Below are 26,868 nucleotides of genomic sequence, written 5' to 3'. Positions count from 1 at the left end.
CAGTTTTGCTAAAAACCTTTAGTGATATATATATATATGATATATGATTTATATCATATATATATATATCAAAGCTTGAATTAATTGATTTAAATTCATTGCAATTAATTTACTAATCCTTGCGCAATAGCTATAAAGATAATACTAATTTAGTTACTAAATATTGATTATATTATCTCCTAATAGAAAGTTCGTAGAATGTATCTGAGTGAAGTAACCCGGTAACATTGAAATTTAATCCTGAAAATACTATTTATAAAGGAACTTGAATTACGAAAAATAGAAATGGAAACTTTTAAAATTAATAAACTAAATAATTATCGTCATTGATCGGAAATTGGTTGACGTTTTAAGGGGAACAAACCAACCCCCGTTCAATTAACAATAATTAATAAATGCGAAGGTGTTTCGTTTTTCACTCAAGTAAGAAGTATGATGACAAACTGGCAATTTGAATTAAAGCCAAACTTGTAAGTCGAGTTTTAATCTATTTAGTGAGATTAAAGTGAGATGAATTAAAATAAAGTAATATAAAGAATTCATCATGAATGTAGCAGTTCAGTTAAGTTAATGAAAATTTTAGAAATTTCGAGATATTATTGCCAAATTGAGTAGGAGTAAATAAAATTTTTTGCAAGATATAGTAGTGGCAAATTTTTTTATCATGTAAAATGCCCCCGCCGCCCTCGCTTTCATGCATTTTAATTCAAAGCTATTTTTATAAACATAATAAACAGAATTTAATCTTTACTATATATGTAATAGAATTCGTAATCGTTAAAAGCATAATAAACAATGAAATCTTTGCAAAATTAATGAAAAAGAAGTTGAAAATTGAAAGATATTTATAAAATAAGGTACAAGAAAATGTAAAAATTTTTATGTACATAATATACATAAAAGAATATGAATTAATTAACTTACGTTCTTTCTAGTGGGAGGACGGTGAAGTGGTCCCATCTGTTTCTTAATCAGAAGGAGTGTGGTATGCTATGCTATCTGAGATGTAGGGAGCAGCAGTGGGAACTCCTTGAACTATTACAGTCGATTAACCTTAGCGTCTGTTAAAATTTTGATATTATACTAACTAGTGAAAAGAAATTAATTAATTTCTGACTAATGTCGTTGTGTATCGAGGAAGAAAAGAAAAAGTAATTTTCACTACTAATGAGCTATTTAGTAGACTCAGAGTATGAAATAGACTCATTTTTTTAGTAACAGCAAAAGGAATAAGAAAAAACCAGAAAACAACGATTTTTTAGCATTATTTACAAATTTCCAAAATTTGAAACGAATCTTGCAGAAGAAGTTTCTAGAAACTGAAAGGGACTTCAAACCATAAACTAATCCGCGTTTTCTTATTGTGAAACCATTGGTGGCTTTCCGGAAAAGAAGTCTTAGGTTTGGGGGAGGTCATCTAATGACATAGGTAACAAGTGTCAAACATGGCGTCGTTTTTAATTGTTTGTATTAAAAGAGAAACCAACCAATATGGCTAAACAAAACAACAAAAAAAAATTGTAATTTAAAACTTGCCCAAAAGCAGAGGAAATGTGAAAAAAGTCTTTCTTAAGCAATCAAAACAAGCTCTTTCTTTAGACAACTGAACAGAATGGTCAGTAATTCTATAGAATACATAAAGAATGTTATTCTGATCATTAGCCATTATCCAAACGGAAAAGAGAAGTTTAATTACACATATAAAACATTCAATTACTTGTAAAAGTCATTCACTTGTTCCCTCCTTTTCAGGTTTGGGTAAAAAAATATCATGCCACTAACAAGTAATTTGAAAAATAAAGTTAATGCCAGCCTTTTCTAAAGAATTATTAATTTTTAATGGCAGAATTATTGATTTTTAATCTATAAAAATGGAAGTGCTTTTTTCAAGCTTCATTACTTATGATACACTACTAAAAATTGCTTAATTTTATTAAAACCCGACGTTAATCTTATTAAAGATCTTTATCTTATTAACCTTCTAAGCGGCCTAAAATATTTTTTGTGATATCTGTAAGAACCTTATAGAAACTTTTATTAATCTTCTAGAATATTTTTTCTGATATCTGTAAAACCGTATATATACGTGCATATTAAAATATGTCAAAGACATTATGGCAATATATTAAAAGAAAACAAATTCAGGTATGAAATACCAGGAGAGTTTTAACATTAAAATCAAAAACACAATTGGTTCTCATAGTAGTTTTGGGAAATTTTTGCTTTCATAGCAAAAACCCTGGCGCTTCAGAGGGTTAAAGACACTATTATTGAAATGATGGGCTTTTCTATTAAAACATAAACTAAAATTCGTAATATTACTTATTATTAAAAGTTTTTAATCACCTTAACGTATCTTTCAGATGTTCTTATGGGCTACAATGGGACAATATTCGCTTATGGACAGACATCAAGTGGTAAAACTCATACAATGGAGGTGAGTGCAATGATTATATTTTTAAATGTTTTACATGTAATTTATGTGCACTTTAGTGTGTAACTAAAATTTTGTAGTTAATTATTGTTGATGCAAATAGTATATGAAGACAAAACCTTGCATTTTAAAACACCAAATGAAAAGAACAAGTACTTGGAATTTTGTCCTACTACCTAATTGTTTGTCTTTGAAATGATGAGTTATTATCAAATAAGGATGCCGAATTGACTTTTTAGTTCTTGTAATCGCGAAAACGTTTGGTTATCAGATGTCAATGGAACTATCCATTTGATTGTTCTCGAAACTATTTTGACAATATGTCAATGGAACTATCCATTTGATTGTTCTCGAAACTATTTTGACTAAAGTTTTGCTTGACGTCTGTACGTACGGATGGAACAGAGAACCTGTTATTTCAAAACAGATTATAAAATGGATTTTTTTTGCGACGCTTGTATGTAGGTACCTACATACAAGCGTCGCACATACGTCGCACATACGTATGCCTCTCCCATATCTCAAAAATGATTAGCCATAGAAAGTTGAAATTTGTATGGGACTGTTATAACATCTAGTTGGATATCTCCCTTTTTCACTGCAAGCTGCAATAGCAAACATATATCGATATACATACCCTGCTTACTGTGCTTAAAAGTCCTTAAATACGGCGTTTAGTTTCGCAGTCGTAGGTCACAGTCAAATATTTGGCAATGTTAAATGTTTTTTTTTAAAATTATTCTGGAGAAATAACGAAATCTAACTTTTAATGGGGTCTCTCCGGTTCTTATGCTTATATTTGGGTTATTAAGTTTTATACTCGTTATGAAAAAACAGAAGTACAAGAAGTTTGACTCCAGTAGGACAAAAATCGACCGGTATATTTAATTTCAAATTTTGAAGTTTTTGATGTCAGTTTCACCTTGCATTGAAGGAACACTTGGGGTAATTTAGAATAATTAGATGATATAAGTTTAAACGAAGTGCAGCGAAAAATGTAGGCAATTTAGTAAGCCGTGCAAGGAAGTCATAATAAACACAGTTGAAAACGAAGTTGGAGGAACTGAAGAAAGAGTTTCTGCTGTCAAATAACAAATCGGAGAAAATGTTTCTTATGTCAAACATCTCGCTAACAAATCTCGCTAACAGAAACCATTCAGGAGTTCGCCACAGGTGTTGAAAGGTTGTCTCATCTTGCCATTTACGACTGTCCATCAGAGAAAAAGCGAAATCCTGTCCTGAAGTACTTCGCCGATGCCATCCAAGATACCCCGCATATGGCACAAATGGCGGATGTTAAGGTTCTGAAAATCGCCTTATTATATATGAGGCGCCTCATATATTATTATATATGAGGTAGCCCAGCAAGCAACTCGTAGTAGCCGCTACTCAATCAGAGTTGCTCAAGTCGCCAGTGGATCAAGTGTATGCTTGTATACACGATTTAACCAAACAAGTCAATGATTTGTGACGCAATATGAGCGATAACAAACCCACCCTAAAGTGTTGGAACTACGGTGCTGGAAGCCACGTACAAAACAACTGCAGAAGGCCTCAGAGCACGGAAGCTCAGACCACTCCCATTAAGAAGGAGAAAATCTAATTAAGAGTCATCTCGTGGGGCGGATTTTGCCAGATAATAAGAAGCCTTATTTTAAAGCACTTCAGAATTTTACAATGAGTAGCGGCAGTAATCGGCTCTTCACCATGGGACATAAAAATGGAGTTATATGTACAGGAGCGAATATCACCAAATTTGAAATGATTTGGCTCAACAGTTGGAAAGTAAACTCATTTGAAGCTTACTTGTTTTATCATCCAGACTGTGTCCGCGGATAAAATCGACATCGATGGAAGATTAATCGTTGACATCATGTTTGATAGTGTCGCCTACCTTCATACGGCATATGTAGGAAATGTTACAGACACTTGTGTAATCGGATTAGACTTTCTAAGGAAATACAAATTTTCCTTGAACTTTAAAAATAAAGAACTGCGTTCTGCTTCTGAGGATAACTCTGTGTGGATTTAAAGTCAAAGCAGTTAAATCAGTCGATCAAATCGTAGCTGAAGACGTTATCACAGTTACAGCAAAAATGGAATTTTTATTACCGGGGGCCATAAGAGAAAGCAGAAATTTCCGATAATGCATAATGGAATATCCTCAGAAATGTTACAGCCCCTAAAGGCTTACTAGTAGCCTCGGTGCTCGTCGACCTATTGAGGACCGTCCTTCCGTGAGAGTTACAGTCTAAGTGATAAGGCGAAAGTCATTAGGAAATGCGAAGTGCTTGCCGCATGTACTTCAGAGTCAAGCATTAAGGAACCAATGGCACTCTAGAGTCTTTGCCTTCGTACAGCTTAACATCAAAGTTACTGCAGCATGCACAACTAAGTGATAAAGAGAGCGTGCTGTAGTGTGTGTCTTCATGAACTCTGTGTATGTCTGAGCGTGCTGTAGTGTGTGTCTTCATGATGTTTTTCTCTGCTCATCTTCTGAAGTAAATTGAATGGTTTGGCTGAGTATAAAATCGACACGGGAGATGATCTATCAAACAGGCCGCATCCAAGATGTCTACCGATTATTAAACAGAGGGAGGGAGGAAAGCTTCTAAACGACAGACAAAAAGCAATGTTACCGAGTCAACAAGTTCTTCGGCCTTTCTTGTTGTCCTGGTCTAAAAGAAGGAAGATTCAACTATGTTTTGCTTTGGCTATCACGAGTTGAACGAGGTCACGGCAGGACTTCGTTCAACTAAGATTCTGACGATATTTTGGACATTCTTTATAGAAGCAAGTGGGCTCCGACGCTGTTTTCAAAAAGTGGATATTAGCAGCTATAGATACACTCTAATAACCGAGAAAAGACGGCTTTTATTACTGGAGAAAGCCTATAGCAGTTCTAGGCGATGACATTTGGATTACGTTATTTGCCGGCAGCATTCTAACGCTTTATTGCGAGCGTGCTGAGATGTCTTTTCGTACGAAGCCTGTCTGATATACCTGGATAATATCATCATCGTCGGGAAAAGTTTTGAAGAATATTTCGAAATTATCAGGAAGGTGCTTTAGAAATTAACAGAATTCAATCTAAAACTATTCGAAATTACCAGGAAGGTGCTTTAGAAATTAACAGAATTCAATCTAAAACTATTCGAAATTACCAGGAAGGTGCTTTAGAATTAAAGGAAGCCAATCTAAAACTAAGTCCTGCCAAATGTAAATTGTGCAGACAGGTAGAGACTTACCTGGGATATGTCATTTCTGCCGAGGTGAGTGTACCGACCCAGAAAATGTGTGAAAAGTTAAAGCCTGGAGACGCCCCGAAAATGTCCAACAGCTCAGAAGTTTTCTGTTGCTTTGCACCTGTAGGAGATATTTAGAATTGATAAGGACTTTTCTTCCTTCGGAAGACCCATTCAGAAGTTGACAGAGAGCAAGCAGGAGTTCCTGTGGACAATAGAATGTGAGGATGCATTTAAAACATTAAAGGAGGTTTAACGCATGGAACGAACCTGACGTATCCTCAGCTCGATAAACAGTTTATTCTTGATATAGATGAGAGAAATAAGAGTATTATTGCGTTTTTGTACAAAAAATAATCGGTCAAGAACATGTCGTAGCATACTGGAGCAAGGGTCTATCTAAACCAGACAGAAATTACTATGCCACTCGAAAAGGGTTGCTCGCCATAGTTAAAGCCGAAGGACATTTCCACCGTTGCCTCTATGGCAGAAAATACCTGCTTCGCACAAATCATGCATCGTTGACCTGGGTCTTTATTTCAAGAATCCTAAAGCGAAATAGCCAGGTGGAGAGAGAAACTGCAAGGATATGACATCACTGTTCGTCATCGGAAAGTATCATGATAAAGCAAAGCTGATGCTTTGTCTAGAAGACCCTGCCCAGTAAGCTGGCAATATTATCCCAGAGTCGAAGAGAAAAACCGAGCTGGTTTGTACGGTTGTCCAAGTTACAACTCGGACAATATCTGACCCAGACCAGAAAGACCCACTTGGAAGACGGTGACATTAGACCCGTAAGTGATTTGATGGGGTACTCAAATAGAAAAACTTCTTGGCAGGACATTTCGATCTGTAGTCCTACGGCAAAACAATACTGCGTTTTCTGGGACTCACTCCCATATTCGAAACGGCGTCTTGTACCGGAAGGTCGAATTAGACGTTGGAGAGGCCTTCCGATAGCAATTCATCCTTCTATGATTTCGGACATCTTTAAAGAAATATATAGTAGCAGTCCCCCAGAAATCGTCTAAGAGGACAAAATTTTGGAATAATAAAGGCTTTGCGTAGAGTTCGAGAGCTCTTGCGGGTCGGAAAGGACTGAAAAAACGTAGCCGAGGGAAGCTGCAACGTTACAATGTACGAGGGTCCTTTAAACGCATCGCCTTTGACATCCTGAAACTTCTGCCACGAACTAATAGCAGCAAATTCATCTTTGTTTTCACTCATTACTTCCCAAGGTGGCCTGTAGCGTATCCTATTACTGATCAAGAGGCGTCCCGGTAGCAGATGTAATGATACAGCATTGGATTTCCAGATTTGGAGAGCCTCTTTAGTTACATTTCGATGAAGGAAGAACTTTTATCTTTAAGGTAATTAAAGAACGCTGTAGACTACTCGATACAAATAACCCAAGTCTTTACATACGCATTCAGACGACATGATTGAGCTATTTGATCAAATCATCCCTAACAACCTCTTGCTGATGGTTTCCAGAAACCAAGAGGACCTGGAAGCGGAAGTTACATCTGTTATTATTGGCCTATCGCAGTGATGTCCACGAGATCACCGGCTAGTCCCATTTCAGCCATCAAAATTATCAAAACATCATCAGTAAGTCATCAAATTTTAAGCCCAAAATCGCTCATTACGACAGTCTAGAACCTTACTATGGGCGTTATTCGTACTCCCCAGTGTGTATATAATGGAAATAGTAAACTAAGGCAATGATCCTACTTTCATGCAAATTTGTAAATTCATGCATTGAATTAATGATTTAGTACTTAATTTGTTGTATGTTTATTTATTGAAATTATTGTTTTAGTATTGCACTTATTTCCTTTAGTTGTAAGTGTGGCTTCCTGCCTATGCCTGTTTCCTATGGTACTGCCCTCGATTTGAAACTGCAGTCCTTGAAAAGAGGAAAAAGTTACGAATTTTTAGATATATATATATATATATATATATATATATACATAAGTAATTTTGGTGAAATTATACGTAAAATTGTGGTAGATCTCGTATAATATGTAACATAAAATGCCTTAAGAAAGCGAAGCTTTGCTAGAAAAATAAGATTACACTGGCATGTCTATTTAACACTGAGGTAAATAGCTATTTCGCTAAATTGGCGAAATATCGCCGAGTTGGCGATTTTTAGGGAGCAATTTTCGTCATCTAATTTGGTGAGAAATCGCCAAAAGTTGCCATACTTGGCTACCATTTGGCAACATTTTGATCCGGTCCCTGTATAACAACTGTAACTGAACGACTGTAATTGATCCCTGTATGTAACTGTCATTGGTTCCGCCCTGATTTTTAATTTTAACATTATATGCCTTCCAGAAATTTCGAAAAATGGAAGGTAGTAGAGATTTCTCTGCAGCTGAAGGAAGCATCTGGACTGGAGAAACTGACTGGAGAAAGCATTTGTTCTCAGTTTTTGAGTTCAGAATAATATGGATTTTTGAGAGATCTCAGCCTTTCTAGCCTTTCTTTTTTAAATGCGCTTTGCTTTGCGTTGCGTTTAATATTCTTAGTAGTCTGATATGGAAGCTATTGATTGTGGCTTCGTATTCTGAGAAGAGCTGGATGATTACTTTAATGTAAATTTCTAGAACTTTAAATTTGTTTCCTTTTGGAAAAATAAATTCTATCAAGCCATCATGGGTTCTGTGTTACTCAATCCGTTACGAACCCGTATGCACGCAAGAATATATATCAGTTACAAAATATAAACTGAATTTCATGCTTATGCCAACCTTTAGCATTAAGATAAAAAATAAATGTAAACTTGAATTTCTTTTTGCGTTATTTTTATTGTTTACGTATATTTTGATAACTATTTAGTAATAGAAATTTAAAATTTAATTAATATTTTTTATTTTGTTGGTAAAAAGTTTCATTTTGTTATATATACGGTCCGCTAACTGTTTTTGATCAAGCATACCGCCAGCCTTCAATCTGAGTTTTAAAACCACTGCATTAGGTGGTGTTTGCACTTTGATCCACCCTTTGTTTGGTGGTAGGCTCGCATAACTATGGAAATAATCGCTATACTAGCTGTTCTGTAGAACGCAGATTCAAACTATAAGCCAGGTTTTCTAAATGCAAGAAAAATATAACAATAACAGTTAATTTAATTCCTTGTTCATAACAAGAAAATATGACTTATCGAGAAACAACCGAAATTATATCAAATGAAAGCGCAGATGTTATGAGTGGGAAATAATTTACTTCGTCCAGAACTGGGCTAAGTTGCGCAGCCTGGAGACAGTTTCACTTAACTACCTGAAAATTAGCATACATAAGAGACGATAAACTACATATTTCAAAATTACTTATATATTAGTTTACTTCCTTGTACAAAGTAAAGAAATTATTAACCGCGAAAATTTTTGCGTATCATATTTCAACGAAAATATCCGTTTTGACCATGGAGGTAGGAAGTAAGATGGAGTAGCCCTAAACAGGTTTCTCCCGTACCCTGCTCTGAAGCACTGGCGATCCCTACGTAGTGACCAAAACATTGGGTCATTTACCATTCAGTACAATGGGATTTGACGCGATCGGATGTAAATATTTTGTAATTACGTCGTAAATATGCATATAAATATACATATTTTCTTTTTCTACAACACTTCAGAGTCCTAAGTATATGAAAACAACATATTTTTAAACAGCATTTCATTCTGAACGGAATTAAATGCTATACTTTTCACAGAACAGTTTTCTCAGAATTTTTTCATTTGAATGAAATATTTTCACAAGTTTTCGTTAATTACATTAGAAAAAATTTAAGGTAATTCTATTTTATTCAGTTAAGGTACAAAAATTAAGATCAAAGTTTATTGTATTATTAATATTAAAATTATGCATTATTTCTTTTCTATTTATAGAACTTCTTCCTAAAATACTTTCTTAAATATGACATGATTTTTTGGCTTCCGAGGCATCTTTTAAATCGAAAAATGTAAGTCAATTTATAATTAATGCTCTATTCAGTTCATTTTAAATTAGAGAATTATTAGAAATTAGAAAAATACTTTAAATAGTACTTAACTTTCTCTGAACATTTCTGAAAGGGAATAAAATAAGGACTTTATTTTTAATTAACCCAAATAAGTAAAACGTGTAAGCCCAAAGTGATTATTTTTCAGATATATAAAATCAAAACGATGAGTTTAAAATGAGCAGCAGTAAAGCCTCTCCCCTAAAACATTTTAAAAGGTACATGTTGCAATAATATATAGATGTGAAAAAAATTTATTTTATTTAAGACATTTTGGCATTTGGAACATAAAACAAAAGTAGCGAGTACTCTATCAAGGGTATCGAAAGACGTATAATATTTTAAAAGTACCGTAAGGTATTTTTCATTCTTTAAGCATAACATTTTTGTTAAAATCTATATTTTTGTAGTTCAACAGCTTAGAATTCATAATGATAATCGCTGTTAGTTATCGAAAAATAACCAAGATATGATTTTTTGCGTAAATGTCACTAAACTATACAAATCCATCACACTATGAATGTTTCTTTCATGCGAAAGTGTCCCCTTTTTCGATTTGTATGGAACTATCGTGCGTCAGAATACTATCAGAACACTGTCAAGCGAGCTTCTGAATGTAAACAAAGAACACCCCATCTGGTGACCGAAGCTTCCAAGCAGTGCTTCACTTCTAGTGTCGGTTGGCCACTCCTTCCTTTCTTACCTCCATGGTTTTGACGGTTCCGATTCCATTTGGAATATTTTTTGCGTGGTGTCAATACGTAAGGACCGAATAACGGACTCTTTTCTCTAAAAAGGATTATAAAAGGGATTTAAAATTTATTCAAAGGGGACGTTTCCGTTCCGTCTTTACGCATGTATGTATGTATGCATGTATCTCTCATAACTCAAAAATGATTAGCCGTAGAACGTTGAAATTTTATATATTGGGCTGATATGACATCTAATTGTTGCAATCATCAATACTAAAATTATATATATATTTACCCACTCTCTTACTCGGCTTAGGTGTCATTACCCGGCTTTTAATTTGCAATCGTTGATCGTAGTCGTACACTCCCAGTCACAGAAGTACTATAAATGACGAAAAATTTGCTTTTCGACAATATCAAATAAAAAAAAATGGACAAATAATGAAATCTAACTTTAACTAAGGTGATCTCCCTATTCCTATACTTGTATTTCAGAACATATTTTACTCGTTATGAAACAAATATAAGAAATGTTACTCCCGAACGACAAAAATAGACTGAGATATTTAGTTTCGGAATTCACAGTTTTTGATGTCCTTTTCAACTTGCATTAAGGAATCGGATAAATAAGTTGGAATAATTCGAGGAAATAAGTTTAATTGAAGTGCAGAAAAAAATATCTGTATATTAATAGGCTTATTGTTTTTCTATGTTTGAGTGTCAGATTGTTTATATACATTTAATTACTGTGTTAAATACTATATATCTGTTAGATTGTAAGGTTTTTTATAACTAACGGGTTATAAGGATTTAGATCTGTACTTTAACTTCTTCTTTCTGTCTTTTTCATCAGAATGCAAACTACGTAGTTGATTGTATATTTAAGCTGAGCTTTTTGATCTTGAGAGAGAGGGTGTGGCATGCGCTCTGCGTGGTTATATGCAGCTCCACTTAAATGTAATTCTCTCGGCTCCAGTTAAATGTAATGTCCAGCTCCAGTTAAATGTAATTGTCTCGGCTTTTGCGTTCTCTGGTTTTCTATACTTTAAATTGACGCGTTGATAAATTAGTGAGCCAACATTTAGCTTACTATTTAACTTGTAGAGTTCCTCACTTTGTAATTCTAAGTTAATGTTCGAAGTGAAGAATCTAAGAACTGATAAGCGAATAATCGCTAACTAGTTCGTGTGACAAGAAACGACAAGATGGAAGGGTAACTAACCCTTTATTATTCCAATAAGATTTAACAAAACTCCGCCTGGGAGTGTACAAACAAAGCCCGCACTTGGGCTTGAACTTAAAAGACTAAGAATTAAACTAAAACTAAGATCCACAGGTGTGGTTATCTGTAGTTTGAATCGTGCCTCTTTTGTTAAAATTTCAGTTTAACTAAAATGGTTGTTTTAAAACTTTCGTAAGACTATATCATGCTATCTCACACATAATGATATTTCACTACATGTGTGTTAGAGTTATAGTCCTAGATTTACATTGCTAGACCAAGTAAATGTTATATGATTTAATGAAAACCACTTGTTTTGCATTACGAACTTAACAATAAAACACTGTTTTCTAAGCAGTCCTTTGGAATTCGGGAATGAATCAATTCATTTTACATTAATTCCTATGAGGAAAATTGTTTCAGTTTAAGAATATTTCGAATGATTTACTGTGATGGGGAAAAATAAAATTCATGAACCAAGGTTTAACTGTAAAATACTTAACAAGTTTTTACATTCTATTTGGATGTTAAACCTTTTGGCTTTGAAGTACCCGTGATATTTTATTATCTATTTATGTGATTGATTACTATGAAATAATTATTTAAAACTGCTTTTCAGGGAATCCTCGGGGACCATATCCAACAAGGCATCATACCTAGAATTGTGAACGACATATTCAACCACATCTATTCCATGGATGAAAATATTGAGTTCCACATTAAGGTGAGTTTTTTCCTTCAAATTAAACGTGATAGAAATAGACTAAAATAGACTATTAACTTCAGAATAGTGACAAAAATAGACTTCAAATGAAACGTGACAGACTATTTATTAACCAACAGAAATTTTAATTCGAATATATATTTTCATCACAAAAAATGGAACGAATGTAAATAAACGCTGGTTATACATTTAATTAGTATATATTCTTTGCAGTTATCCATTGAAGATTATATTTATTCATACTCTAGAGTTTACCCTTAAAAAACGTATATCTTAAAATAGTTTTTGAAGTAGATCAATATGTTATAGGTACTTTATGTAAAGATAATTAAAGAAAAGTATTTTATTTTTTATTGAAACATTTTAACATAAAACTAATATGATTCAATCTTTAATAGTATAAACTCGTGATCTATATGTTCCCTAAATTACATTTATTGATAGGGATGTGCTTGCATTTTTTTACACAAACTGTTCAGGTCTAGCTCTATTGATGTTATAGATAGTAACATTTCACAATATGCATTTGTTTCTGTATTTTCTTTTTTGTTGTCATATATTTTGAGAAAGATTTTCCATTTCAACATTTGTCCCGAATGGCTTTAAAATGTTTGTAGTTGCCTGAAAACTTCTGAGTATTTTACATGACTCTGAGGAAAAAAATTACGAGTTGCTCTTACTAAAATTTAGATTTCAACATCGAATCTACTTATATTTCGATAAGTTGTTTCCTGTCTTTCATTAGCAAACTTTGTGATTTTTCGTGGTTTTTTAATGGATATATCACTTGATAAATGCTACTCAACTAGTGTTAGTGCTTAATAAATTTTTTTCCAACTTTTATTTTGATTCGCAGAACGAGTTGGTTTAACTCGAGGAACTCAGGAAGGGTTTGAAGACCCTCCCTTATATACAGTATAAAATTCTTTTAGCCCCAATTTTAAGGGTTACAGGCGGAAACATCGAAGAGAAAAACCACGCAAAGGAAAAAATTTGTCTAGAAAGCATCCTGGGAGAAAAGAAAGCAAGGAGAGAATATCGCAGTTCTAAAACATCGTGGTACTAACTAACTCAAACTTATACGCGCCTCGTCAACTAAATGACATTACTCCGGCTGGACCTAACTAAATCCCCCGATATTAGGCTCAGGGCGAGCACTTAGCTCAAAAGCCATCTTGGAGATTGTCGTACACTCCAACTGAGGTCCGAGTGCCCATATCACGGAGAACAACACTCGAATTAATCTTCACCTTGTGACCAAGAAAGTTAAGAAAGGAACCGTGTCACCAAGAAATAACTGGGATATTAAATTTCAAAATTTGCAGTTTTTTTATGTTATTTTCAGCTTGTTTAGATGTTATTTTCGATCATCTGGGATCGGTTAACTAAGTTAGAATAATTCAAGGAAATAAGTGCTACAAAAATTGTACATAATTTAGAATGTGTGTGGTGAAGTCATGTGGTGTCCACATCAGATTTAATTTCTTTGAATATGTTTTAATGCAGAACGTTGTTAGTCTTCTAATGTATTATACTGTATTCTTGAAAGATATCGATTACTATAGTGCATTATATTATGATTATGATTGAAATTATTATGATTGAAAATCTCTTGACTTTGAATTTTGTCTGTGTAAATTGCCGCAAAAATTTAAAGCCAATCATTTAGCCATGGTACAAATGAAAACCGGTATTTAATAGGTTGGGAAAAATAACTAATGCCAAGCTTTGAAAACAGTTAAGGAATAATAATATATGCAAATTCAGATTGGTACAGATGTTAATTTTTTTCTGCAAATATAAGCAAGTGATTGCATTTTATGTAGGATTTTCTATGTTTATAATAAGAAAACTGCAATTCAAAACGTCAAAATTATGTGAATTCAATTTTTGTTCAAGTACAAATTATGCAGAAGACGTTTACATTTTTCACTTTCTTTAATGAAAATATTATTCATTATTGCCATCTACTAAAATCAAACGCTTAGTGCTTTAACAAAATATTAAAAAAATCTGATTAGGGAAGCGCAAGGCTTCCTCGTTCTCTACTTAAATTATACACACTTTTTGCTGCTCTTTATTTAAAGTTACTTCATTTGTAATTATGCGTTAGATACGGTCTTCTAGCTCAAAGTGCTCATTTAGAAAAGCATTCTAGAGCAAATCGTTTTTGAGTTATGCGAGATACATACAGCCGGCACGCCGAAATTATTCAAAATTTCCAAATACGAAATTTCAGCATTTTACGGTAAACCGCTTTTGAGTTGTGCGACATGCGTACTTACAGATGTCACAATGGAACATACTCGTATTTAGTCAAAATGGAGTCGGGAAAAACTTATATATCTGTTGAAATCTTATAACCAAAATGTTTCGCAAATTCAATGCTTTCTTTACATTGTACAAGAAAGTAAAGAGAATAAGGTTTACGAAAAATGATCTTAAGTTCATTTTAAATTCTCATAGTTTCGCAATTCATCGACTATCAACAAATTCTGAAGGATGCGATTTCTGAAAAACCCTGACAAGATGGGAAAAAACAAACGTCATTTTCGGATTTGGAGCTAAAACATTCATAGGAATCAATTAAATTGATTAAATGAATCAATTAATTAATTAAGAAAATTAAAAAATCATGACACAACAACAAAGTTTGTAGGCTTGTGAAACTTGTTTCTTAATAATTAATAATTTTTTGTTAATTCATTCTAATTTTGTAATTTTTTATATGCTCAGTAATTTGTTTCTTATATACGTAATAATTTGTTTCTTTCAGATTTCCTATTTCGAAATTTATTTAGATAAAATTCGTGATCTCCTCGATGGTAAGTATCTGTTTTTGCATGCACAAAAAACCCTTCCTTGTTTGTCATTGTCTATTGCCATGTATATTTTATGTAACTCACGTTTCTATTTATTGGCAGTATCCAAAACCAATCTGTCTGTCCACGAAGATAAAAACAGAGTTCCTTTCGTAAAGGTAAGTGATTTGATGGATCTAAATGCATTCTTAAAATTGTAAAAGATGAAATCTCGGATTTCTAGAAATAAAATGCTGTGCCTTGTAACTGAAAAGGAAGTACTGTAGGCGCCACTTAATATGATTACGTTTTTGTACAAGTATTTTGATAACATTAACCGAATAATAACATTAAACGATGAGAAAAATATCCTCTAAAATAGCAATCGGATGTAACTAATTTAATGTAAAAATATCTAGAAACATATAAATACTTATTTTCAAGTATATTAAAATACAAATTTTTTTAATGAATCGATCGTTTCTGGGAATTATTGGACCGATGCTGCACAGCTAATCTTAATACTCGGAGGACATCCTCTCACTGGAAAAGAACTTGCCATTGTAAAATCTAAAATTAGCAAAAAAAGCAACTTTAGTTTAATTTAGGCGTTTTCAGGGGAAAAATTCTTCAGGCGTTTTTTGCTTTTGAAGAAGAGTGACCTGCATCTGATGCCCTCAAAATCGACAGAGTTATTGAAAATCTATGTGGAATTAAGTTTTGTTTTTGTGCTTATTTTAAATGTTTGAATAAAATCGGAACGAAGGTGTTTGGTGACTTGATTGCTTTCTTGGCAACATTTCTCTGTCACTTGGCAATTTTTAAAATGCATTTTTAACTTATTTGGCAGCTTTAGTTCAATTAAAAAATTTATTCTCTAACATATTAATCATATTAACCAATTTGTTGATCCCAATAATCAATGTCTTTTTTATGTTTTCTTACACAAATGGCCGGTACTTCGGCAATCACATAACAATACCCTAACTATAACATGAACCGCGATCACATTAAGGACGGTGAACAATATACTACTTGTACAATGTTATCACTAGACAAGGGGAAATAAAATATAACATTTTTATGCGACGGTTTTAGAATATAACAATATGCCAGTAGAAAAATTAATAACTAATGATAACAGTTTGTAAAATACGTAAGCAATGCATATTTCAAATTCACGTATAAATTATCAAATTAAATTGTAAAATTATCTCACGTGGTTGATTTAGGCATTAAAAAGATAAAACTAGGAAAGTGTTTTCCTACATCTAGAAGGACTAACTGGTATTTAGTATTGTTGCATGCGTACGGGTTCGTTACGAAAAGAATGCACAAGTCCGATGAAAAATGAACAAAAATTTATTATTATCACAACAAAAATGCTTAAATTTTCTCTATCATGTAGTATTACAATATCTCACAGTAGTTATCTTTTAACTACTCAAATGTCCAATAGAACGTAATTCAAAACAACTAAAGAAAGCTAATTCGCGAATTCGCTACAATCAACAAGAGCAGTTTTCTAAACAACAACAAACTAAGCAACTACTACGAACTGAGATGTTTGCCTCCTTTTATAAGATTTTAAAATCACGCGCTAGAATTTTCTGGTACTTTCTCGAAATCAAAAAGACATATTTATTTATTTAATGTTAAATGCACGTGCTCTTGTATTTTTGAATTTCTGGCTTAGCTTTCTTCTTTTAATATTCGTCACGCGCTGCACTGCGCGGGAAATGAAACCATTTAATTTATAATTGAACTAACATTAGCTTTTTAAATACCAAATTCGTAACACTGCCCCCTTCCCAAGGACTGCACGTCCCGGGCAGTACAATCCCTGGACAGGAAGCCAAACTTACAACTAAGGCATAAGTGCAATACTAAGCATTACATTACAATAATAAACAACATGAACATAAATGCAATAACTAGCTTAAACAAATCAAATACTATCAAATACTAAATACAAAACAAATACTAAATACAAATCAAATACTAAATGCAAATCAAATACTAAATGCAAATCAAATACTAAATACAAATCAAATCAAATACACATTTAAAAACAAAAAAGGACCATGGTCTTATACTATTTACAATTATTTACATTACGTACTATGGCCATAGTAATGAGCTAACCTGTCGTAATGAACGACTTTAGGCTTAGAGTTCGAAGCCTTACGGATCCGAACCACGACGTCATTCAGTCTGTTCAGGACCGTGTACGGACCATCCCAAGGTGACTGTAATTTCGGAGAGAGTCCTTTCCGTCGAGTCGAATTCCACAACCACACCTTGTCTCCTTCGTGGAATTGATGTTCAGTAGCTCTTGTGTCGTAGCGGGTCTTCATCTTCTCCGTAGCCAAGTTGACTCGCTCTCGTGCAAAGTTGTGCATCACTTCAAACAGGGCCTGAAGATCCTGAATATATCCCTCAGGCGATGAAGGAGCATCCGGAGGGCGACCAAACAGGAGATCACAAGGCAGATGAAGGTCACGACCGAAGAGCATCTGTGATGGGGAATAGCCGGTAGTCTCGTGGACAGCACTGCGGTAAGCCAGTAAAAACAGTGGTAATTTTTTGTCCCAATCCTGTTGGTTTCTGGAAACCACTAATGAGAGGTTATTAAGGATGGTTCGATTGAACCTCTCTACCATGCCGTCCGACTGGGGATGTAATGGCGTCGTTTGGGTTTTGTCAACGCCGAGTAGTTTGCATAGTTCTTTGATTACTGCTGATGTAAAATTCCTTCCCTGATCGGAATGTAACTGAAGAGGCACTCCGAACCTGGAAATCCAGTACTGTACCATAACCTCAGCTATTGTAATACCCTCTTGATCAGGAATAGGATACGCTTCAGGCCACTTGGTGAAGTAATCAATGACAAGGAGTATGTATTCGTCGCAGAGGTCCAAGATGTCAAAGGCGATACATTCAAACGGCGCACCTACATTGTAACTTTGCAGCTTGCTCGGCTGCGTTTCCTCGGTCCTTTCCGACCTTCACAGACATCGCATGATTGGCACCACTTTTGCACGTCATCCTTTGCATTATTCCAGTAAAAGCGCTCACGAACTCTCTGCAAGGTTTTCATTATTCCAAAGTGGCCTCCTGTAGGGCTGTTATGTAGTTCTTTAAGGACATCAGGAATCCGGGATCTTGGAAGTATCAGCTGCCATCGGAACGTCTTCCCATCATCCGATTCGAATTTCGGGTATAAGACGCCGTTTCGAATGTGAAGTGAATCCCAGAGTGCCCAATATTGTTTGGTTGTAGGACTAGAGAGATAGAAATGTCCTGCCAGGTAGGTTTTCTGTTTGATGACTCCATTAAACCAATTATGGGTTTAATGTCGCGGTCTTCCAGCTGGTCTTTCCTGATTTCATCATCACTCCACGGCTCTCGATCAGACGATGTTGATGTTATAATTTGTCTTGCGACCGGAGTCAGCAGCTCGTATTTCGCTTCCACCCTGGAATAATATCGGCAGCTTTCTTGGCAAGGTCTTCTAGTCAGGGCATCGGCGTTTCCGTGTGATGATCCCTTACGATGACGGATAGTGATGTCATATTCTTGGAATCTCTGTATCCACCTGGCTATTTCACCCTCAGGATTCTTGGAATTTAAAAGCCAGGCCAATGAGGCACGGTCCGTGCGAAGGAGGAATCTTTTGCCGTATAGATAATGATGGAAATGTTCTACAGCTTTGACTATGGCGAGCAACTCTTTCCTGGTGACACAGTAATTCCTCTCCGGCTTAGACAGGCACTTGCTCCAGTACGCCACTACACGTTCTTGGCCGTCTATTTCTTGGGACAAAACAGCACCGACACTTTCATTGCTCGCGTCTGTGTCGAGAATAAATGGTCTGTCAAGCTGAGGATACGTCAGGATCGGAGCAGATGTTAAAGCCTCTTTTAAGTTGTTAAATGCATCCTCGCATTCTTTTGTCCACAAGAACTTTTGCCTGCTCTCTGTCGGCTTGTGAAGAGATCTTGCGATGGAAGAAAAGTCCTTCACGAATCTCCTATAGTAGGTGCAAAGCCCTAGGAAGCATCTCAGCTGATGGACATTTTCGGTACGTTTCCAGGATTTAACGGCTGACACCTTTTCAGGATCCGTGCACACACCTTCTGCAGAGATGACATGTCCCAGGTAAGTCACTTCCTTTCGGAACAATTTGCCTTTAGCGGAACTCAGCTTCAGATTGGCTTTTTCAGTTTCTGAAGCACCTTTCTAAGATTTTCTAGATGCTCTTCAAAACTCTTTCCAACGATGAAGATATCGTCCAGGTATATCAGACAGGCTTCGTAGGAAAGACCTTTCGAAACAGTTTCTACGAGGCGTTCGAATGTTGCCGGCGCATTACACAGTCCAAACGGCATCACCTTGAATTGCTAAGGCCCTTGTCCCGTAGTAAATGCCGTCGTTTCTCTATCATCAGGGTGTATTTCTACCTGCCAATACCCACTCTTTAAATCAAGCATTGAGAACCACTTGCTTCCAAAAAGAGTGTCTAGAATGTCGTCAATTCTAGGAAGAGGGTAACTGTCTTTCTTCGTAACCTCATTCAACCGGCGATAGTCGACGCAAAATCTTGTTGAGCCGTCTTTCTTTCTGACTAGGACGATGCGAGATGCCCATGGACTTGCTGAAGGCTCGATGACATCGCCTTCTTCCATATCCTTTAAAAGTGTTCGTACCTCTCTCTGTTTAGCAAACGGTAGACGTCTTGGATGTTGCTTGATCGGGGGATGATCGCCGGTACCGATTCTATGTTGTGTCAAACTAGTTAGACCCACGTTAGAAGATGAGCGGGAGAAAACAACTTGAAGATCTTTAATGATGCGATCGGAAGCAGTCTTCTCTACATCGTTTAATTGCGCATTCTGGAGTAACTCTGATGTAATGCTTTCTGAAGACACGGATTCTAGGTTGTTACTGTTTCTTTCAATGCTATTTACTGGAGTACATGTTGCAACCACTTCACCTTTCTTAATAACTCTCGTCTTCTCAGTTACATTGGCGACTCTCACTGGGATAACCGTTCTGGATAGGTCGACGAGTGTTGAGGCTACTAGTACTCCTTTTGGGCTATTACAGTTATTGGGATATTCTATGATGCCGTAGCGGAAATTTCTGTTTTCGGCTATGGATCCAGGAAGTAAAATTTCTGTTCTTGCTGGTATTGTGATATTGTCTTGTGCTATAATTTTATAGACAGATTTAACTTCTTCATCATTAACTCCAAATAACGCTATGTCCTCAGATGCAGAATGCAATTCGTTATTTTTAAAGTCCAAGGAAAAATTGTATTTCCTTACAAAGTCCAATCCGAGTATGCAAGAATCAGTGATCTCTGCTACATATGCCGTGTGATGGTAAGAGGCACTTCCAAACGTGATGTTAACATTTACTTTTCCGTCGATGTCGATCTTCTCACCGGACACAGTCTGGAGGGTAACGCAGGGCGGCGTTCAGATAAGTTTGCTTCCCAGTTGTTGAGCCAAATCTTTTCGGATGATGGTAACGTTGGCTCCTGTATCTATCGTCATATTGCAGGGAACTCCATTAATACGTCCTATTATGAAAAGACCATTACTGCCGCCTCTCACTGCAGAAATCTGAAGCGCTTTAAACTGGGGATTTTCATTATCTGGCAACCTCCGCCCCGCGAGATGGCCACTAATTAGTTTCCCTGCTTTTTGTTAGGAGCGGTCTTAACATCCGTGCCCTGGGGTGTTCTGCAGTTTCGTCGTATGTGCCCTTCAGCACCGCAGTTCCAGCATTTTACAGTCTGTTTCTTGTCACCAATATTCCGTCTCAAGGCATTCATTTGTCTAGTTAAATCGTCTAAACAAGCAGTTACTTCATCCCCTGGCTCCTGGACTTGAGCAGCACTGACTAGATGGCGGTCTCGACGGGTGGCTTGCTGGGCTGCCTCAAATTTCATGGCGTACACTAAAGCGCTTTTCAGATCTTTAACATCCGCCATTCGCAGTGCTTTCTGTATTTCAGGGTCCCGGATGCCATCGATGAAATATTGCAGGGACAGGATTTCCCTTGTTTCTGTTGGGCACTCCAAAAAGGCGTGATGTGACAGGCTTTGAACATCCGTGGCGAGCTTCTGAAGTGTTTCGGTGGGCTTCTGTTGATGGGATTTTAATTGGAGCCTGCTGTAGTCTTTTAAACATTTCTCGCCAAAGCGCCGGATAGAGCTTCGAAATCTAGCCTTTGATTTTCGGGAAGCGTCTGCAGGATATCCGCTGCGTCTGCTCTCAGAGAAGCGGCGAGATGACAGGCCTTAGTTTGGGAATCCCATGCATTCGCATCCGCAACGATAGAAAACTGGGTCTTGTACACTTGCCAGGATGTCTTCCCATCATATGTGGATAGCTTCAGAGATGCACGAGCAGGCATCGGTAAAAATTTAAAACCATGACTATTGTTCCCTGCCGTCGCTACGAATTAATTTAAAATATCTACTTCTTTGGCTACTGCAAAAACCATATCATCAATTTGTTGTTCGATTTGCTGTTGGACGGCACAAACTCTTCCTTCAATTTTTTCCTCCACAGCAGAAACTCTCCCTTCTATATGTTCTTTTACAGAAGAAACTTTTTCTTCTATTTCTTCTTTCACCGAAGAAACTCTTTCTTCAATTTGATCTTTTACGGAAGAAACTTTTTCTTCAATTTGTCCAACTTTATTTTAAACTGTGTCAATTCTGCCTTCGATAGCTTCAAATTTATTTTCTATTATGCAGGTAATTTCTCTTTTCATTTCTTTTTGACATGTTTCAATCTTTTCTTGACCAGCTTGAACGGCTTTCATTTCGTCCTTAACGGATTCCTGGCCCAATTTCATTTCTTCCTTAACGGATTCCTGGCCCAATTTCATTTCTTCCTTAACGGAGTTGACGGCCCCTTCCATCTTTTCTTGGAAAGCAGCAAATGCAGTCTTAATTTGCCTGAATTGTTCTTCCATCGCTCTTGTAATTGGCATTCAAAATCCCACTTCTGACACCAAAAATTGTTGTGTGCGTACGGGTTCGTTACGAAAAGAATGCACAAGTCCGATGAAAAATGAACAAAAATTTATTATTATCACAACAAAAATGCTTAAATTTTCTCAAATTATCATGCAGTATTACAATATCTCACAGTAGTTATCTTTTAACTACTCAAATGTCCAATAGAACGTAATTCAAAACAGCGTACACTAAAGAAATTTAATTAAAGAAAGCTAATCCGCGAATTTGCTACAATTAACAAGAGCAGTTTTCTAAACAACAACAAACTAAGCAACTACTACGAACTCGAAATCGAGTTAATGGCTAGGCGGCAATTAGTAGCCAACCGCTACTTTAACTGTCTCTGTTGGTAAATTGCCCTAAGGCGTTGGTACTTAAGTTTTTAATTAAGGCGATTTACGCCGCGCCAACTAGGCGAAACTTGTCAAATTTTGTGAAATGCAGGGGGAGTGGAGGGAGATGATTGGCAGGAGCCTGTCACGTGGGTGGTCACCACCCAAGTTCAGACTCCGAGCAAAGCAGCTTACGCGTGCAATGAGAAATCTTGGATATATTAATAATTATCAAGTTTTGAAACAGGTTATCCAGATTAGAATAATTAAACTAATATCGCGATCTAAATTAAGACAAATGGCACAACTATGTGCAACAGATTAGCTAAACAAAATATTCAAATTCATCCTTGCTGTAAAACACAGATTGGACAGTGGTAGTCACGTGGGGGTCACCCTTCCGTGAACTGTCCACAGCCAATGCATCTTGAAATAGTAGATATCAAAATGCAGTGAAGTCTTGGCCTGAGAAATTAAATACTAAAGTTCTTGTACAACACTGAGGCACATGAGTTACTGAAACTATACACTATGTACATATAGAGATGGCGGTATTTGAGCGAAGTAGCAAATGCTGAAAAACATTTTACACTAGCAATAAATAATCAGAGTTTTGAAGATCCAGGTACACGGATTATGTCCATAAGTCCACAATATTACAAAATTTCTGATATAACAATAAGGAGATTACGAAAATGACAAATATAAGGTCAGTGCTTTGAAGATCCAGGTACACGGATCATGTCCATAAGTCTATAAAGTTTCAAAGACACTGGTAAAATGACACAATAAAGATAAAATAAAGATAATAGTACTATGTACAATATATACACATTTCACCATTTGCTGTTATGGAAGATGCCTCTTGGGCGCTTTGCTGCAATTTCTATAGTAGGATCATAATTTATCAGATCACAGATATGTTCGTATTGAGAAAGTTCTATTTTAGCATAGAAATGGTGGCTCGTGGTGAGAATGTGATCAGCTATGGGTCTTATTTTTAGTTCTTTATGTATCTGCAGGTTACGTACGAACCATGGGGAGTCAACAATTTGTCTGAGTATTTTTTCTGAAAGACCTGTAGTTTGTGTCTATAAGTCTTGTACACAGTGGCCCAGATAGGCACTGCATAAAGTAGGGTGGGTCTTATTAAGCTGATATAGATCTTCTTCTTGAGACTGATATTTAATTTAGCATTTCTTCTTATTAAAGGGTAAAGAGACATTTTAGCAGCGGTGGCTTTGCGCAAGGCATACTCCGTGTGTTCTTTGAATAACAGCTGTGAGTCGAAGACCACTCCTAGATACTTGGTACTTGAAACAATTGCTAGGGGTTGATCATTAATTTTTATATTTACATTCACAGGAGTGAACTTCCGATGACGTCTGAAAAGGAGAATTTGGCTCTTTTGCTACTACTACGAACTGAGATGTTTTCCTCCTTTTATAAGATTTTAAAATCACGCGCTAGAATTTTCTGGTACTTTCTCGAAATCAAAAAGACATATTTATTTATTTAATGTTAAATGCACGTACTCTTGTATTTTTAAATTTCCGGCTTAACTTTCTTCTTTTAATATTCGTCACGCGCTGCACTGCGCGGGAAATGAAACCATTTAATTTATAATCGAACTAACATTAGCTTTTTAAATACCAAATTCGTAACAGTATTAATAGCATTTTTCCATCAGACATACTTTGTCTCCAATATTTTGATACAGGGTTTAGGAATCAGACATGATTTTGTTTTAGCAAAAACTTTCATTAAAGATCCAAATCTTAGTGGGGACAAATGACAAAGATGAAAATTTAGGCTGTATTCTACTAAAATTCAGCAATGTACTTACGAAATAAATTTCGAAACAGTGCCTTTAAAATTCATACTGCATTCATTTCGGAATAAACCTATGTAAAAAAAATACCAGAAGCACAATAGCAAACTGCAAGAAAAAGGAAGGAAACCATGCCAAAACTAAAAATGGAATAAGAAATTTACATTTTTCACTGCACCCTTATCAGGGCGTGACGAAATAAAGAAATAAATTAGCCTATTATCTAAACCAAAGACAAAAAAATTTAAGTTTAAAAACTTAAAAAATATCTTAAGATAAACCATCAAAGTAATTTGTATCTTTATTAGTCCAAACCCTATAGGCTGAATTAAACAGAGCAAAGAGTTTCAAAATTATAACATCAAAATAGATAAACAAATTTTACAAAACATGGAAATAATATTTTGTGTAGACCGAGTCCAGAAAACAAAAACCTGGTAATACTCTCAGGACTTGTATGTCTTTTTATTTGCTTTGGAAACATGATGTGTCCTGAATAGGAACACGGAGTTTACTCAAGCTATGTTCAAATATGTGTTGAATAGACAACACGAACAGGAAGGATTGACTTTATTCTCTATAAAATCACAGGCGCTCCCGCACTTCAGGATACAGAGACCAACCACTTGTGGTGTGAACGTAAAAATATAAAACTACTAACTAAAATTTTAAATAAGAGCTAACTTTGAATTAGTTTACAAATGCCTAACACTAAGACTGGCCTTTTAAAAGATTACGTATGTAGTACGCAAACTGTCAAAACTACAATACGTTTTAAATATCAAGAGGACTAAACCTCTGGCCTTAAAGGCAAGCAGCAAACTCTTACAGAATGCAGTGGCAAGGCGGCTCACTTTCCCTCTCTCTCTTGGCGAAAAGCCACAACTTAAATACTTGGGTGTTAGCAAGTACAATTTGCATAAACAAGTAAAGCATTTAATTCTGGTCGGAAGTGGAAAATAAGAAAAGATAGTAAAGTTTTAAAATAAAATAAACGTTAGTAAAACTTAAGATCCTTACAATACAAGCAATCCAACACAAGCGAAAACAAAAAAGTACCTAAATTTTGAAATCTCACAGCCCGGGTTAAACACATTTTTTAAGAACATTACGCCATCAAAATCAAGTAATAATAATAACTTTCAATTTGAGCGGACCGAGTCCAAAAAACATGTATAACAGAAGCAATCCAATGTATGGAGAAAAAAATTAAGGAAAGTTTGATTTCCTTCCCCCAAAAAATACTAAATGTATAAAAGGAAATAAATATGAATAATAAAAGGTGGAATTAATTTTTAAAATCTGTAATATCAGAGTAACAAAATTTTGAAAAAACATTTTAGAGCAAATGAAAAATTAGAAATAAAAACATTATACTATCTGTTTAGTAACTAAGCCTAAGATGTGCTAAGTAATGAATTTAAATAAAGAATTTTAAACTAAGCATTAAATAATTAGAAAATAACCTCCACCGTAACATTAAATAAGGTGGAGCAAAAATGAAAAAAAAAAAAAAAAGTGTCATTATTTTATTGTCTTTCGCAACTTTATTTGTTGTTTAATCTTTTAAGAAATATTGGGCCCACCAGCGGCCGAGCGGTAACGTCGCTGAACACTGGTAGTTCGGTCCGAGGTTCGAATCCCGCGAACGAGCTGGCTGCATGGGTGCTTTCCCCATGTATAACGTGTATACGAGCCAGTTTCCCTTTAAAAATCCTCCACGAAGGCATCCTTCCTTTAAGGCGAGATAGCCCTCGAGTGCTTTGCCGTAATCTAATAAACCAAACTTTTAAGAAATATTGTATTATTCTTTTTTTATCTACTGTTTTATCTATACATTATTATATTATATACATATCTCCTTTCTATTATTATTACATTTTTAAGTGTTATTTTTATGGCTGTTATTATTATATATATTCCTTAGATTATAGTATTATTACTTACAGTATTATATTTTATCTTCTTATTAAAGTATTTATTTGCGTTATTATACATAATAATATTCTTTGTCCTTTCCAGATATAGATATTGTTACGAATTATGTATGCATGTAAATAATTTTAATGAAATTTTATGTAAATTTTAGTATCTCTTTTATAATGAAACATGAAAGACCTCTGAGTGCAAAGCACCGCCGAAAAAACAGGGTTGCAAGGTACACTTTACATCGAAGTAAATGTTTTTGGCGAGATAGCGCCAAACTTAAACACCATCAAAGGTGATCACTGCCTAACCTTTATAGAGAAGTTCTTACTGTTTCGGAATTCCCCCATTAGACAATTTACTGAGTCTAACGATAAACTACATGGACATACAAGGCGTCATATTGATATAGTCACGGGGTGTACATAATATAGCGATAATCATACATAAAGATTGTACAAATAAAACATTTATGTTCAGAGAGAGATATTAAATAGTTCAAACGTCGTCATCAGGTAACAAATCGGGATCAAAGTTTTGTTTTTAAATTACGCATTGATTGTAATTTATCAACTTATTCTAAAAAACGAGACACAGTATACTTCATTTAAAC

At 35.3% G+C, this 26,868-nt stretch overlaps 1 protein-coding gene across 1 annotated transcript in view; it reads left to right on the top strand.

Moving 5' to 3' along the window:
• LOC118179524 (kinesin heavy chain-like) overlaps nucleotides 1-26,868 on the top strand; it is a 190,982-nt gene that overhangs the window by 52,052 nt on the left and 112,062 nt on the right. Inside the window, exons 3-6 of the mRNA XM_035348781.2 lie at nucleotides 2,364-2,437; nucleotides 12,222-12,326; nucleotides 15,103-15,151; nucleotides 15,251-15,306. Coding sequence (XP_035204672.1) covers nucleotides 2,364-2,437; nucleotides 12,222-12,326; nucleotides 15,103-15,151; nucleotides 15,251-15,306 — 284 coding nt within the window. The remainder of the gene's footprint in view (nucleotides 1-2,363; nucleotides 2,438-12,221; nucleotides 12,327-15,102; nucleotides 15,152-15,250; nucleotides 15,307-26,868) is intronic.

Source organism: Stegodyphus dumicola, chromosome 9 (genome assembly GCF_044657685.1).
Source record: "Stegodyphus dumicola isolate Sdum_Otavi_A_Nest chromosome 9, ASM4465768v1".
NCBI classification, from domain to species: Eukaryota; Metazoa; Arthropoda; class Arachnida; order Araneae; family Eresidae; genus Stegodyphus; species Stegodyphus dumicola.
Note: the sequence above shows the minus strand (reverse complement) of the source record. Positions and strands in the feature narration are given on the sequence as shown.